The sequence below is a fragment of the Procambarus clarkii genome, chromosome 57 (assembly GCF_040958095.1).
Source record: "Procambarus clarkii isolate CNS0578487 chromosome 57, FALCON_Pclarkii_2.0, whole genome shotgun sequence".
Taxonomy (NCBI): Eukaryota; Metazoa; Arthropoda; class Malacostraca; order Decapoda; family Cambaridae; genus Procambarus; species Procambarus clarkii.
Window position 1 is genome coordinate 8,472,065 of NC_091206.1, and position 18,239 is coordinate 8,490,303.

Here is an 18,239-nt window from a genome sequence, read left to right on the forward strand (position 1 = left end):
ATCCAGGGAAGCCTTCTCCAAGAGGTCAGCCCAGATGACCTCCGGTTTATCTTGTATATTGATTAAAAATTCCTGGGTTAGTCTTAGTCAGCATAGTTTCAAGTATGTAATATTTCATGCAAGGAAATTAGACTCCAGATTCTTATGTGTAAACATCCCTGGATCTCCCCCTTTTGGCCAGGTCAGAGGTCAGTCACATGTAATTAATAACTATTCTCTTGAAGAGTGTAGGGTGAATGTCAAACAAGCTTTTTGAAATATTTCTTGAGTGTTTGTACACTCTTGGTGGGTAGCAACAGCAGATCTTCCCCTCCCCCTGTGGGGGTTGTATATAGAGGTCCTTTAGGGACTTAGGGAATGCAGAGTGCGGTACACCGGGATCGAGAGCGGGTCTGTGAAGAACATCTCAGCCAGGGAGAGACAGAGGTCTTAAGGTAATGTGTGTGATCTCTGAGTTTTGTTCCATGTCCAAATTTCTTAACTTTTTGCCAGTGTTAGAGTAGGATTTATAATTGGTGATTGACATAATTTTGGTCTCAATAAACTTACGTGAAATTTCCCGCCTGTGTCAATTGTTGAATCCTCTTAGCCTTTTGGATATAGTGGCTGACAACCGTTTTCATAATTAATGACAGTCATAGAAAGTACTCTCCAAGTCAAGCAATGTTTCTTGCCTCGTTGCTTGATATAGTTTCAATGGTCAAAGGCAGATGGTGGCAGCGTATTTAATCCTTGTGTTAGCATTTCCTTATTGGCAGTGTACCTTTGGTTCCGGTGTAACCATCATATGTCAGCTCATAACAGTGTTATCAAGTGCAACCGATGAGGAAGTGTTACTCAGGATAAGTAGTGTTTACATTAGTAACCATTTTTTGTGTTCCATTATAGTGTTCCATTTTAGTAGTGGTACACTAAAGAGTGGTGTTACAATTGGAGGTGTTACATAATCACCCACACTGCCAGCATTAAATAAGCATATAATTATTTAATATATTGTATTAGGTAAAATCTAATGAAATACAACTGACATAATTTGCTAAAGGGATAGGAAAGTGAGAGTGTGTGTACTTACCGTGTGTGTTGTGGGGATAGTGTTGGAGAGTGTTGGCAGGGTTGTGGCCGTAGTACCTGGCTCGGTGCTCGCGTCCAGACGAGTCCAGGGAGGTGAAGAAGCCATCCACCTCCTCAGGGGGAAGCAGCGCCCCCTGTTGTGCCCCTGGGTGCTGGCTAACCCCGCTGAGGGGAATTTGCGCCTCGACATTCATGGGCGTCGGGGCGTCCATGGCACTCTCGTGGGAGATTTCGTCCTTAAGGTGCATGCCGGAGTGGCCCTCCTCCAATGGGGGGTGTGGCACTGGGACCCCGTCAGTGTACCAGTTGGCCCCGTCGTTGTCCATGGTGAGGCCACCAGCGGTGAGCACCACTTAAAAACTGGACATGACTCAAAGGGAAGCCTCCACTGCCTCGACCTCTCAACAACACTCAATACTCATGTTTGTCTAATATCTAAGTACCTTTAAGTAATCCCCCTCCCCCCTAGCACCTTAAGTTGGTCCCAAAGTACCTTTACTTAATCACTTAGCACCTCGTAGTACCTTTGGGGAGTTCCTAAATACTGTCTTATTGGTAAAACTAAATTCTCAGTTCGCTTCCGATTTTCAGCTCTTGACTATACCTCCGCTACTTTCACTTTTAAATTGGCTATGTTTTATACTTTCTTCCTAATATTTTATGTATTAACTTTTCTTTCTATGTCACCAGTAATATATTTTTATTGGGAGATAATCACTGCTGCTATCATGATTATATCTCATGTATAATTTGCTAGTTTTTAGTTTCTTCGTTATTCTCTTAGTTATGGCACTCAGCAGCCAACCACACACACACTGATCTTACAAGTTAACACGTAAGCCACACGCAAGAGTCGACGAGGAATTATCCTTCTCAGCGAACCTCAAACTGAAGAGAGGATCACCAATATCTCCCCAAAACAAAACAAAAATGACTTTTCCCTTTGCTAGCGTGTGCGAGCGTTGACTCCTAAGGGCGTGGCAGCCTACAGAACAGCAGCAGCGGCAGAGGTCGTGGACATCTCATGGGCGTGTGACCGTTAGCTCTTATCAGCGACGTTATCTGCAAGACAAGGATGAGGGTCAGCAACTTCCCGCTACCTTATCGCTTATCTAGCGCCTACCGCTACACCGCTAACCCCCACCTTCACAACAACATTCCACACCTCTATAACACATATTCACCATTAGGGAACAAATGTTAAATGGGAATTTAAAGCTCTTCATACATAAGCTGTCAATAATATCCCCTTCAACAGTGCTCCTGGGCTCGGGGGTAGGTGGGGGTTGTTGAGGTGGGGATAGGGGAGGAGGAAGAGGTGACTAGGATAGTTGGGGTTGTGAGGGGGTGGGAGAGGTGGATAGAAACGGTGGTGATGGGGGATTTGAGGAGGTATGGGGGTAGGGGTGCTGAGGAGTATATGTGATGATGGGGAAAAGCAGGGAGAGGTGGGGGAAGCATGGGTGTTGGGAGACGCTGGATTGGTGGGGGCATGATTATGGCACCTTCACAACCCCCTGAGTCATATCAGACAAAATTAAAACTTTCATGGAATTTTCGTATGAAAAAACATACTTAAGTTGATCTAATCACTATTACTATTTGCTAATACAATCAATGATGAGCACCTGACATACTGTAGTATACCACCCATCCCATGGAGCTTTTAGCTATTCTCACCTAGATGTGCTTGCGGGGGTTGAACTGTGGCTCTTTGATCCCGTCTCTCAACTGTCAATCTACAGGTGTACAGGTTCTTGAGCCTATTGGGCTCTATCATGTTTACACTTGAAACTGTGTATGGAGTCAGCCTCCACCACATCACTTCCTAATGCATTCCATTTGTTTACTACTCTGACACTACTACTACTCTAAAAATTCTTTCTAATATCTCTATGGCTCATTTGGGCACTCAATTTCCACATGTGTTCCCTAGTGCATGTGCTTCTGGTGTTAAATTGTCTATCTTTATCTACCCTATCATTTCCTCTAAGAATCTTGTACGTGGTGATCATGTCCCCCCTAACTCTTCTGTCTCCCAGTGACGAGAGGTTTAATTCCCGTAGTCTCTCCTCGTAGCTCCTACCCCTCCGTTTAGGTACTAGTCTGGTGGTGGTGGTGGTGTGTGTGTGTGTGTGTGTGTGTGTGTGTGTGTGTGTGTGTGTGTGTGTGTGTGTGTGTGTGTGTGTGTGTGTGTGTGTGTGTACTCACCTATTTGTACTCACCTATTTGTGCTTGCGGGGGTTGAGCTTTGGCTCTTTGGTCCCGCCTCTCAACTGTCAATCAACTGGTGTACAGATTCCTGAGCCTACTGGGCTCTATCATATCTACATTTAAAACTGTGTATGGAGTCAGCCTCCACCACATCACTGCCTAATGCATTCCATCCGTTAACTACTCTGACACTGAAAAAGTTCCTTCTAACGTCTCTGTGGCTCATGTGGGTACTCAGTTTCCACCTGTGTCCCCTTGTTCGCGTCCCACCAGTGTTGAATAGTTTATCCTTGTTTACCCGGTCGATTCCTCTGAGGATTTTGTAGGTTGTGATCATGTCTCCCCTTACTCTTCTGTCTTCCAGTGTCGTAAGGTGCATTTCCCGCAGCCTTTCCTCGTAACTCATGCCTCTTAGTTCTGGGACTAGTCTAGTGGCATACATTTGGACTTTTTCCAGCTTCGTCTTGTGCTTGACAAGGTACGGGCTCCATGCTGGGGCCGCATACTCCAGGATTGGTCTTACATATGTGGTGTACAAGATTCTGAATGATTCCTTACACAGGTTCCTGAACGCTGTTCTGATGTTAGCCAGCCTCGCATATGCCGCAGACGTTATTCTTTTTATGTGGGCTTCAGGAGACAGGTTTGGTGTGATATCAACTCCTAGATCTTTCTCTCTGTTCGTTTCATTAAGTACTTCATCTCCTATTCTGTATCCTGTGTTTGGCCTCCTATTTCCACCACCTAGTTTCATTACTTTGCATTTACTCGGGTTGAACTTCAACAGCCATTTGTTGGACCATTCACTCAGTCTGTCTAGGTCATCTTGTAGCCTCCTACTATCGTCCTCAGTTTCAATCCTCCTCATAATTTTTGCATCATCGGCAAACATTGAGAGAAACGATTCTATACCCTCTGGAAGATCATTTACATATATCAGAAACAGTATAGGTCCAAGGACTGACCCCTGCGGTACTCCACTCGTAACGTCTCGCCAATCTGAGACCTCACCCCTCACACTGACTCGTTGTCTCCTGTTACTTAGGTATTCCTGTATCCAACGGAGTACCTTCCCTCTCACTCCAGTCTGCATCTCCAGTTTTTTCACTAGCCTCTTGTGTGGCACTGTGTCAAAGGCTTTCTGACAATCCAAAAATATGCAGTCTGCCCACCCTTCTCTTTCTTGCCTTATTTTTGTTGCCTGGTCGTAGAATTCAAGTAACCCTGTGAGGCAGGACCTGCCATCCCTGAATCCATGTTGATGCTGTGTTACAAAGTTCTTTCGCTCCAGATGTTCCACTAGCTTTCTTCGCACAATCTTCTCCATCAACTTGCATGGTATGCAGGTTAGGGACACTGGTCTGTAATTCAGTGCCTCCTGTCTATCCCCTTTCTTGTATATCGGGACTACGTTAGCTGCTTTCCAAATTTCTGGCAGTTCCCCTGTTGCCAGTGATTTGTTATACACCATGGAGAGCGGGAGGCACAGTTCTTCTGCTCCTTCCTTTAGTATCCAAGGGGAGATTCCATCTGGACCTATAGCCTTTGTGTTTGTATAGCCTATATACAATAGCTATAGCCTATAGCCTGTGTGTTTGTGTGTGTGTGTGTGTGTGTGTGTGTGTGTGTGTGTGTGTGTGTGTGTAAACATCAAGGGCAAGAACATCAAGAGTAAGAATATCAAATTCATGAACATCAAGAGCATGAACATCAAGGGGAAGAACATTAGGGTGAAGAACATCAAGGTTAGGTACATCAAGGGGAAGAACATCAAGGTTAGGTACATCAAGGGGAAGAACATCAAGGTTAGGTACATCAAGGTTAGGTACATCAAGGGAAAGAACATCAAGGTTAGGTACATCAAGGGGAAGAACATCAAGGTTAGGTACATCAAGGTTAGGTACATCAAGGGGAAGAACATCAAGGGGAAGAACATCAAGGGGAAGAACATCAAGGACAACCACACACAAAAACAAACAATAACAGTACCAATGACAAACAGAAGCTTATGGCAGCTCAGCAAACAAACCAGCAAGAAATCTGTCAACCAGAAAAGAAACAAAAACAATTTGCAGCTCCACAAACAAACCAAGGGACCCCTCCCCCCCTTACCCGTTGCCTCCCAAAGGAAAACAAAGTAAGCAAACAAGGACCTCGTCAGGCAGACACAAGATGCAATATAGCAGAAAACTGAACAGTATAACATCTATACCCAACACGCCTTGCCACTAATTACTTATCGACCAAGAAGGTTATGTCACACGCAATAGAAGCACTAAACACACACACACACACACACACACAACACACACACACACACACACACATACACACACACACACACACACACACACACACACACACACACACACACACACACACACACACACACACACATATATAATAGGAAAATAGGTCGGGACTCGTTGCAATACTCAAGTGGTAGCTTGAAAGGCAGGATTCAAGAGCTGATGTTTGATCCTACTGGCACAAGCAAATAAGCAAGTACGCAAACACAAACATTTTCACACATCACCAGAATAATGACAGTAGCGTATTCTGGACTAGCAGAGCTCCTCATATTCTTAGTAAACATTGAAAAACGAGCCCTTCCGTGTGCTTCCTGCTTTCTATACGCAAGCCACGGTCATGAGTATGCTGCTCTGGCATGGAACTCTCCTCAACAAAAAGAAACACAGCAAAACTAGAAAAGCTCAATAGTTATAGGAAATGTTGTCACTGTAACTGTTACAGTGACAACATATTGATAGTGATGATTTAAATGTTGATGGTGATGACTATAATATTGATTGTGATGATTAGAATATTGATGGTGATGATTAGAATATGGATTGCGATGATTAGAATATTGATGGTGATGATTTTAATATTGATTGTGATATTGATAGTGATGAATATAATATTGATGGTGATTAAAACATGGATGGTGATAGTGATTGTAATGATTATATATATATATATATATATATATATATATATATATATATATATATATATATATATATATATATACAGGGCTCCATTAAGGAACATATAATCTCTTCCCATAACCAAACCATCGCCAGAGAAATCCTAGTAAACAACACAGAAATCATCGATAGATACAGCGATAGCAGGCGGCTTGACGTTTGCGAGGCACTACACATCAAGAAGTCAACACCAGCAATCAACAGCCAATTATTGCACAACTATATTCTACCCACCTCAAGACTCCGCTCCAATATAGAAGCATCAAGAAATATGGACCAATAGGCTTTCTACAAACACTTCTATTCAATACCCATTGTTTCTGTTCTGTCTTGTGTTGATACTTTTAATACCCTATTAATATCCCCTATTGTTCTGTCTTGTGTTAATGCCACATCACCCTTCCCACCTCACTCAAATGTAGATATAAAATCAGAGAAACGCAAGTTCTAATCAGTTGTGTATTTGTGAAGTCTTTGAAAATGTAATAAGTTTTACGAAACGCGCCCGTGTCGCGTCAGACTAGAAATAAAAAATGAATTTTGGAGAAGTGATTTTTGATTTACCTCCAACAGTGAAGCGTAATGTACGAAAGATTGAGAAAATTCGTGTTAGAATTATTAATCTTACTTTTTCGGTCATATTTAATAATATATGTCTACAGGAAAGACTGCTACCAAAATATACTAATATATATATATATATATATATATATATTGATAAACGTCAAGTATGTTAATAGAATCTGAAGAAATGCGAGTAAAGAATGCACAAAGAACTGATGAAGATGATTTCAAGAGACAGCTTAAATAATGTGGTGAACAGAAGCTGAACAACAAGATAATGGATGTTCAAGGAGTTCATGAAGGAATGTGACGCTTCAACATTCCTTGGTCAGGATGAGCGACGCGGCCAGTGTAGGTAGTTAACAGGATTATTATTCGTGGAGATGAGTGCTATATATTATCCTTCCCACCACCTTCTACATCTCTGTCTCTCTCTCTCTCTCTCTCTATCTGTCTCTCTCTCTCTCTCTCTCTCTCTCTCTCTCTCTATCTCTGTCTCTCTCTGTCTCTCTCTCTCTCTCTCTCTCTATCTCTGTCTCTCTCTCTCTCTATCTCTGTCTCTCTCTCTCTCTCTCTCTCTATCTCTGTCTCTCTCTCTCTCTCTCTCTATCTCTGTCTCTCTCTCTGTCTCTGTCTCTGTCTCTGTCTCTGTCTCTCTCTCTCTCTCTGTCTGTCTGTCTGTCTCTCTCTCTCTCTCTCTCTCTCTCTCTCTCTCTCTCTCTCTCTCTCTCTCTCTCTCTCTCTCTCTCTCTCTCTCTCTCTCGCTCCCTTTCTCTCCCTCTCTCTCCCTCTCCCCCCCCCCTCTCTCTCTCTCTCTCTCTCTCTCTCCCTCTCGCTCCCTTTCTCTCCCTCTCTCTCCCTCTCCCCCTCTCTCTCTCTCTCTCTCTCTCACTGTCTCTCTCTCTCTCTCTCTCTCTCTCTCTCTCTCTCTCTCTCTGTCTCTCTCTCTCTCTCTCTCTCTCACTGTCTCTCTCTCTCTCTCTCTCTCTCTCTCTCTCTCACTGTCTCTTTCTCTAGCTCTCTGGTTAAATTACGTAAATTACATAGTTAACAATTGGAATCATTGCAAAAATTTAATTGATTATAATTTAAACAAAAATCGTAACACCAAAAATTACATATGTTACAGTTGCATCAAAAACATCACTACATTTTAGTGAAGATTAACGAAAATCTGTGTTCGTTATATTGTTATTTTATCGCTAATGACTTTAAGTCTTGTAATTATGTGGCATTTACTATAATTGCAGTCTTACTCTCTCTCTCTCTCTCTGTGCTATATAGTCGTAATGACTTGGCGCTTTCCCCCCTGATAGTTCCCTTCCCTTCTCTCTCTCTCTCTCTCTCTCTCTCTCTCTCTCTCTCTCTCTCTCTCTCTCTCTCTCTCTCTCTCTCTCTCTCTCTCTCTCTCTCTCTCTCTCTCTCTCTGGCCCAACCACTTGGGGTGGACGGTAGAGCGACGGTCTCGCTTCATGCAGGTCGACGTTCAATCCCCGACAGTCCAAGTGGTTGGGAACCATTCCTTCTCCCCGTCTTATCCCAAATCCTTTTTCTTGACCCCTTCCAAGATCTATATAGTCGTAATGCCTTGGCGCTTTCCTCTTGATAGTTCCATTCCCTTCCCTTCTCTCTCTCTCTCTCTCTCTCTCTCTCTCTCTCTCTCTCTCTCTCTCTCTCTCTCTCTCTCTCTCTCTCTCTCTCTCTTCCTGCGTGGTGTTCGATAGAACCATTAAACGAGTTTTTGAGAAGAACATTTGAAACCACGTTTATATTCATATAGTTGCATTACACCTTTGTATATCAGCCTTAACCAAATGTGTTTTCTTGTATCCGTGTGTTTTACTTATGTTATATTCTCAGATTCAGGTGATCTTTATACAAAGTAATGTTTCTAATTTCATTTAATTTTGTTATTTATATAATATTATTTTTTGCGTAATGATATTTGAATATTATGATTTTCAATTAAATTATTTCTTCAGTTAATAATTTAAGAATTAATTTATTAAAATCTTAAATTATTGTAATAAATTATTGAATTAAATTACTAAATTATTTGATCATATTAATAAATTATTTAATTATTTGGGTAAATAAATAATTTAATCAAACATATAAAACAAATCTATAATTCAATTACCCAAATAGATTAATCAATTAACTAAATATACTATTCAATAATTAAAATAAATGATTAAAACTATGACCCTAGTTTACACCTTTCAAGAGGCAAGTGCCTGAAATACCTGTTGAGAGTTAAGAGCAGATGACCCCCTTCCACCCTGTCCTGTGCCAGCAATAATAAGCTGATGTAACAAGCATAATCTTAAGGCCAAAGACGCTGTGGCACCATTGTGTAACTTTCCATTCACAGGTTTTTTTCTAACTGAACTCAAAATTTTGTATAAGAAAACTGGTTATTTAAAAAACATTAACTTGTGCTCCTAAGCATTTTGATACTAGATGATGTGGTGATGATAATTAGGATAGTAAGATAATTGTAAAAAAATTTAGTTACAATAATGCTAATAATTCAATTATAATTGTATTAATTATAAATTACAATAATAGCATTATTTATTAATTACAATAATTTAAATAATAACTAAATTGCTATAAAATACTAATTATTAAATTATAGTGACTGAAACAATTTATTACATAATAATTGTAATAATTAATAACGTGCAATAATAGTGATAATAAATAACTTACAAAAATAGAAATGATTAATAACACACTGACAATAATTGTATTAATTATGAAATAATAATTACTGTATGAATATTAAATTAGAAATTAATAACATTAAAGTAATATTAGTTGTACAAATATATATATATATATATATATATATATATATATATATATATATATATATATATATATATATATATATATATGCTTCCCATTATTAATAGAACCATAAATTATAATACATATAAATATTAAGATTTAGAGCATTATATCCAGCTGTTCAAACCATTGAACATGCATTCAAAATTTTCACAAGAATCACAGACAAAATTGGGTACAGTTTGACATCAACAATCCTGGCTGTTATCATGATATCGACTCGCTACTCGGTACCACGACTAGACCATAATGAAGATATCATCAGGATTGTGCTCACAAGGACAGAAAATACAGTCAATCACCAGGATACATAAATACAGTATAGGTACAAACAACAGTAAGAAATAATAAGGTTTCCTTTTCTTTGCACATCTGCAGCTTGGGCAATGACAAATGAGTGAATCACAGCACCCGCTACTCGTGAGAGTGAAATAATCACAGCAGCCACGGCTTGGGTAATTCGTGGTTTGGGTTCAACCTCTGTCGCCGGAAATTGACCATTAAACCAATTAGCTAATGTCAGGTATTTCGCTAAGCACACACACACACACACACACACACACCTGCTTTACTCTATACCACGCAAACTCGCTCGTTCATCGCGACGCGCAAACACACACATACACACACACACACACACACACACACACACACACACACACACACACACACACACACACACACACACACACACACACACACACACGCACGCAACTTACCACGCTTCAATGACCGTTGTTGATAATTTTGTCCTCTTGTGTTCAAGGCGACTTTGGAAGCTTGAGTGCTCTGATGAGGGGGAGGAGGTTCTCACTGTTCTTAACTTCTGCGGTCACTGTTCAGCACTGTTCCTTGTCACCGACGGTCACTGTTCAGCACTGTCCCCTGTCACCGGTGGTCACTGTTCAGCACTGTCCCTTGTCACCGGTGGTCACTGTTCAGCACTGTCCCTTGTCACCGGTGGTCACTGTTCAGCACTGTCCCTTGTCACCGGCTGTCACTGTTCCGCTGGGGGCACTGTCCCTTGTCATCGACGCTCACTGTTCCGCTGGGGGCACTGTTCCTTGTCACCGACGCTCACTGTTCCGCTTGTGGCACTGTCCCTTGTCACCGACGATCACTGCTCCGCTGGGGGCACTGTCCCTTGTCACCGACGCTCACTGTTCCGCTTGTGGCACTGTCCCTTGTCACCGACGATCACTGCTCCGCTGGGGGCACTGTCCCTTGTCACCGACGCTCACTGTTCCGCTGGGGGCACTGTCCCTTGTCACCGACGCTCACTGTTCCGCTTGTGGCACTGTCCCTTGTCACCGACGATCACTGCTCCGCTGGGGGCACTGTCCGACACTGCTTGACCCGTACTGATTTACTGAGGGCCCTTGAAGCTTTTACGAATGTTTGTCCAGCGTGTTCGTAAGTGCTGGTGCGCGGGTGAGCTCTCGCGGAACTATCGCATCTATGACCACCTGCCACAAGCCTCGTAAGCCTGTGTGCCACAACGGGGCTGCTCCGGTATTGTGGCGGTCGGGAGTAGGGGGGGTAGGGGGGTACAGGGGTAGAACCGATTGGGGAAGGTAGGGGAAGGGAGGGGGGGAAGAGGGGGAAGGGATGTGTGTGTGTGTGTGTGGATGGTTAGGGGGTAGTATTGGGGGTAGGGATAGAGGTAGGGGTTTTCTTGGTGGGGGGGGGGGGGAAGAGGGAGGGGGCTCGTCACACGATGACTTGAGGTAAGACACTCCGAAGCACCTGCTGGTGAACTGACTGTCTGCCTCACACTTCGGCAGACGCGTGTTGAGGGAACACAATCCTCACGTTCCTTGACCCGAGTCGCAAAAACGCGTCCGGAGTCCCCTCAGAGGTCCCGCCGCGGCCGCCGCTACACTACACCACTCCCGCGCGTCTCTCTCTCTCACTTGAGCTGCTCCCTCCACCTCGCGGCTCTATAGGAGGCCATACTGGCTAGTGTGGTGTTTGTTTTGTTTGGTAATAATGAGAGAGGAGGTTATCACAGCGTGGAGATGGCAGATAACCTGCTTTCTGATAACACTATCTTCACCGCCCCATCGAGGCCACGCCAGCTCCGCCTAGTGGCAGTCGCTCGAACCATACATGATGCTGCTCTCGTCTGGGACCTCGGTCCTAGCGCCATCTCTTCACATTTTTATTTTTATTTTGTGCGTAATTGTGAGTAATAACTGGCAGACGCGACTTGCAGAGAAGGCAGGAGTGAGGTGAGAGTGTCACAACACAGTATTGTTATTTTTTTAATACCTCCGTTTTTTCACAGTTTCCCATTCTCGCTTTCGTGCACAGCCGACTCCCGCCCATGTGTCGACTCCGCCCACTTGCGATAAGATCTGTGATTGGCGGGCGCGGCAGGGGGTGGACCGAGCATGCGCCACAAACAGCCAATCCCAGCGCGAGTTGCGACCAGATGAGAGCGATAAGGACACAAGCACACTGCAATTAGAAATAACAATTTGATAAAGTAGTGCTCATCATTTTCACATTGCTTCATCTTGCTTTGATAGATAACCTGCAACATTGCATCGAGTCATAGTGGAGTCTAGATGGAGATGATGACCGAAACGCAACGGGAAAACACGCCGATGAGCGAGAAACTCGCCCGGGCCGCGATCGTATCTCCCCAAACTGTTCAGTTCGCGAAGGTTCACATGCAAATTGGCGAGCTTAGAGAAAGTACGTGTGTTAGAGCAGAGCTGAGACGCTCTGCTAGATCAGTGGTTTATGGGTGTTAGCTGAGAGGAGGAGCATCAGCAGGCAAGACCAGGCTTATTGGCAAAGAAAGATGTTCATACTCACTCACACTCACACACACACACACACACACACACACACACTCACACTCACACTCACACACACACACACACTCACACACACACACACACACACACACACACACACACACACACACACACTCTCTCTCTCTCTCTCTCTCTCTCTCTCTCTCTCTCTCTCTCTCTCTCTCTCTCTCTCTCTCTCTCTCTCTCTCTCTCTCTCTCTCTCTCTCTCTCATAATTTTTTACGGAGGAATGCCTAACGTGCAGTTTCTTTGTTGTGGTCCTTCCGGAGGCGCGCATCTGTGTATTTACTGTTTGTCTGCTGTTTGTGATTCGAGCTATTAGCTCTTGGACCCCGCCTTTCTAACCAACCTGTTTTCCTATTTTAAGTCTACTACATGTATTTCAGACACACGCCTACACATACACACCCATGAAGCAGCCCGTAGATGCTGTCTAATTCCCAGGTAGCTATTTACTGCTAGGTGAACAGGCGCATCAGGGTGAAAGAAACTGCCCAAGTGTTTCCGCCTCCGTCGCGATTCGAACCCCGGCCCATGAGGACTACGACCCCCTAGCGTTTGTCCATTCAGCTGCGAGGCTCCACTTATTGTGTGTGCGCTCGCCTAGTTGTACTCACCTAATTGTGCTTGCGTGGGTTGAACTGTGGCTCTTTGGTCCCGCCTCTTAACCGTCAATCAACTGGTGTTCAGATTCCTGAGCCTACTGGGCTCTATCATATCTACATTTGAAACTGTGTATGGAGTCAGCCTCCATCACATCACTGCCTAATGCATTCCATCTGTTAACTACTCTGACACTGAAAAAGTTTTTTCTAACGTCCCTGTGGCTCATTTGGGTACATTTGTGTGTGTGTGCGTGCGTGTGTGTTTGTGTGTGTGTGTGTGTGTGTGTGTGTGTGTGTGTGTGTGTGTGTGTGTATGTGTGTGTGTGTGTGTGTGTGTGTGTGTGTGTGTGTGTGTGTGTGTGTGTGTGTGTGTGTGTGTGTGTACTTACCAAGTTGCACTCAGTTGCGCTTATAGACTCCAGAATCTGGGATTAAACCCCTGCATTTCGACCATCACTAGTTCAATGCAGTGACTCATTTTACTCGTTTTTCTTATTATATCTGCATTTGAAGCTGTGTATCAAAGTGGGTTCGACAACCTCTTCATTTAGTCAGTTCTACTTATTTATGACTCTTAGACAGAGTTCTTTTTGCTATCTCTGACTCATCGGTGTTTCCAGTTTCCAATTATGTTCTCTTGTTACACTGTTCTTTAATTTGAACATTACTTCTATATCTGCTTTGTCAATCTCTCTTAGCATTTGTACGTCGTTATCATGTCTGCCTTATTTCTTATTTCCTTCAGCATTACGAGGAGCAGGTCTCTCAGTCTATCTTCATAGGTCCGTCCCATTTCTTCAGAATGAGCTTTGGTGCCATTTTTTGGACTTTTCCTTGCTTTCTTATGTGTTTCTTTAGGTAGGGGTTCCATGCTGGGGCTGCATACTCAATAAAGCTTCGAAATAATGTATACAGCGCTCAAAAGGGATCTTTGTGTGTGTGTGTATATATATATATATATATATATATATATATATATATATATATATATATATATATATATATATATATATATATATATACATATATATATATATATATATATGTCGTACCTAGTAGCCAGAACGCACTTCTCAGCCTACTATGCAAGTCCCGATTTGCCTAATAAGCCAAGTTTTCATGAATTAATTGTTTTTCGACTACCTAACCTATCCTAACCTAACTTTTTCGGCTACCTAACCAAACCTAACCTATAAAGATAGGTTAGGTTAGGTAGGGTTGGTTAGGTTCGGTCATATATCTACGTTAATTTTAACTCCAATAAAAAAAATTGACCTCATACATAATGAAATGGGTAGCTTTATCATTTCATAAGAAAAAAATTAGAAAAAATATATTAATTCAGGAAAACTTGGCTTATTAGGCAAATCGGGCCTTGAATAGTAGGCCAAAAAGTGAGTTCTGGCTACTAGGTACGACATATATATATATATATATATATATATATATATATATATATATATATATATATATATATATATATATATATATATATTTTGGTAACAGTCTTTCCTGTAGACATATTTTATTAAATATGACCGAAAAAGTAAGATTAATAATTCTATCACGAATTTTCTCAATCTTTCGTACATTATGCTTCACTGTTGGAGGTAAATCAAAAATCACTTCTCCAAAATTCATTTTTATTTCTAGTCTGACGCGACACGGGCGCGTTTCGTAAAACTTATTACATTTTCAAAGACTTCACAAATACACAACTGATTAGAACTTGCGTTTCCCTGATTTTATATCTACATTTGAGTGAGGTGGGAAGGGTGATGTGGCATTACATTTGAGTAAGGTGGGAAGGATGATGTGGCATTAGAGGATATTAATAGGGTATTAAAAGTATCAACACAAGACAGAACACGAAACAATGGATATTGAATAGAAGTGTTTGTAGAAAGCCTATTGGTCCATATTTCTTGATGCTTCTATATTGGAGCGGAGTCTTGAGGTGGGTAGAATATAGTTGTGCAATAATTGGCTGTTGATTGCTGGTGTTGACTTCTTGATGTGTAGTGCCTCGCAAACGTCTAGCCGCCTGCTATCGCTGTATCTATCGATGATTTCTGTGTTGTTTACTAGGATTTCTCTGGCGATGGTTTGGTTATGGGAAGAGATTATATGTTCCTTAATGGAGCCCTGTTGTTTATGCATCGTTAAACGCCTAGAAAGAGATGTTGTTGTCTTGCCTATATACTGGGTTTTAACTCTGTAGGGTAAGGCAGGTTCTAGTCAATAACGGCTTCTCCAATGGTTTCATCGAAGACATCATAAGAAGGAAAGTGAAAAGCCATGCAACCTCCGAAGAGACAACTAACACAACACCTATACCCCCTATTAGACTATTTTACAGGAACTTCTTTTCCACAGCTCATAAAACAGAGGAAAGGGTCCTGAAAGATATTGTTAATAGAAACGTTATCCCTACAGACAAAAATCAGAGGATACAACTGACGATTTACTATAAAACCAGAAAAACGGCCAGCCTACTCATGAGAAACTCTCCAGACACGAAACAGAACGCTTTAAAAGAGACTAACGTCGTCTATGCCTTCAAATGCCCACTTGGGGACTGTAAGCTCCAAAAAACCCAGTATATAGGCAAGACAACAACATCTCTTTCTAGGCGTTTAACGATGCATAAACAACAGGGCTCCATTAAGGAACATATAATCTCTTCCCATAACCAAACCATCGCCAGAGAAATCCTAGTAAACAACACAGAAATCATCGATAGATACAGCGATAGCAGGCGGCTAGACGTTTGCGAGGCACTACACATCAAGAAGTCAACACCAGCAATCAACAGCCAATTATTGCACAACTATATTCTACCCACCTCAAGACTCCGCTCCAATATAGAAGCATCAAGAAATATGGACCAATAGGCTTTCTACAAACACTTCTATTCAATATCCATTGTTTCGTGTTCTGTCTTGTGTTGATACTTTTAATACCCTATTAATATCCTCTAATGCCACATCATCCTTCCCACCTTAAGAAGAACATAAGAACATAAGAACAAAGGCAACTGCAGAAGGCCTGTTGGCCCATACGAGGCAGCTCCTATTCTATAACCACCCAATCCCACTCATATACTTGTCCAACCCGTGCTTGAAACAATCGAGGGACCCCACCTCCACAATGTTACGCGGCAATTGGTTCCACAAATCAACAACCCTGTTACTGAACCAGTATTTACCCAAGTCTTTCCTAAATCTAAACTTATCCAATTTATACCCATTGTTTCGTGTTCTGTCCTGTGTTGATACTTTTAATACCCTATTAATATCCCCCCGGTTATGTCCATTCATCCACTTGTAAACCTCTATCATGTCACCCCTAACTCTTCGCCTTTCCAGTGAATGCAACTTAAGCTTTGTTAATCTTTCTTCATATGAAAGATTTCTAATTTGGGGAATTAACTTAGTCATCCTACGCTGGACACGTTCAAGTGAATTTATATCCATTCTATAATATGGCGACCAAAACTGAACTGCATAATCTAAATGGGGCCTAACTAGAGCAAGATATAGCTGAAGAACCACACCAGGTGTCTTGTTACTAACGCTGCGATTAATAAATCCAAGTGTCCGATTTGCCTTATTACGAACATTTATGCATTGATCCTTTTGTTTTAAATTCTTACTAATCATAACTCCCAGATCCCTTTCGCAATCCGACTTCGCAATCACAACACCATCTAGCTCGTATCTTGTAACTCTATCATCCTTACCTAACCTCAGAACTTTACATTTATCAGCATTAAACTGCATCTGCCAATCCTTTGACCATTTCAAAACCCTATCTAGATCAACTTGAAGTGATAGTGAGTCCTCCTCCGAATTAATTTCCCTACCGATTTTCGTATCATCGGCAAATTTGCAAATGTTGCTACTCAAACCTGAATCTAAATCATTTATATATATTATAAACAACAGAGGTCCCAGGACAGAGCCTTGAGGCACTCCACTTACAACATATTTCCACTCTGACTTGATTCCATTTATACTAACTCTCTGTTTCCTTTGGTATAGCCATGCCCTAGTCCAGCTTAATATAGCACCCCCAATACCATGAGACTCTATTTTTTTAATCAGTCTTTCATGTGGCACTGTATCAAAAGCTTTGCTAAAGTCAAGGTATACAACATCGCAATCCTTACCACTATCAACTGCCTCAACAATGCTAGAATAAAAAGATAACAAATTTGTTAAACATGAACGGCCATTTATAAAACCATGTTGCGACTCAATTATTAATTTATGTTTTTCAAGATGAAGACGAATTTTATTTGCTATTATGGATTCGAGTAACTTTCCCACAATAGACGTTAGGCTAATTGGTCGATAGTTAGACGCAAGTGATCTATCTCCTTTCTTAAAAACTGGTATCACATTAGCAACTTTCCAAAACTCTGGCACTCTGCCTGACTCTATTGATTTATTAAATATGGTTGACAGTGGGTCACAAAGCTCCTCTTTGCATTCTTTAAGCACCCTGGCAAACACTTCATCCGGCCCTGGGGCTTTGTTTGGTTTGAGTTTTACTATTTGTTTAAGAACATCCTCCCTGGTAACTGTTAAACTCGTCAACCTGTCCTCGTCCCCACCCACATAGACTTGTTCGGCTGAAGGCATATTGTTAAGTTCCTCTTTAGTAAATACAGATACAAAATATTTATTAAAAATACTACTCATCTCTTCATCACTATCTGTTATTTGACCTGTCTCAGTTTTTAATGGACCTATCCTTTCCCTAGTCTTAGTACGATATAACTGAAAAAACCCTTTAGGATTTGTCTTTGCTTGCCCTGCTATGCGAACTTCATAGTTTCTTTTTGCTTTCCTTATCTCTTTTTTAACATTTCTAACCAGTTGTACGAATTCCTGTTCTAAAGTGACCTCCCCATTTTTAATCCTTTTGTACCAAGCTCTCTTTTTACCTATAAGGTTCTTCAAATTCTTTGTTATCCACTTTGGGTCATTTGTATTCGATCTATTCAATTTGTATGGTATACTACGTTCCTGTGCTTTGTTTAGAATATTCTTAAATAAGTTATATATTGAATCCACATCGAAATCCCCATTTAAGTCACCTATCGCTGGG

The 18,239-nt window shown here is 41.7% G+C and overlaps 1 protein-coding gene across 1 annotated transcript in view; it reads right to left on the minus strand.

Annotated features, from left to right (window-relative positions):
* LOC123744972 (trans-acting T-cell-specific transcription factor GATA-3) overlaps positions 1-11,848 on the minus strand; it is a 204,823-nt gene extending 192,975 nt beyond the window's left edge. Inside the window, exons 1-2 of the mRNA XM_069306237.1 lie at positions 10,415-11,848; positions 1,073-2,133 (exon numbers count right to left, since the gene is read on the minus strand). Coding sequence (XP_069162338.1) covers positions 1,073-1,397 — 325 coding nt within the window. The 5' untranslated portion in view covers positions 1,398-2,133; positions 10,415-11,848. The remainder of the gene's footprint in view (positions 1-1,072; positions 2,134-10,414) is intronic.
* Positions 11,849-18,239: the final 6,391 nt, after the last annotated feature.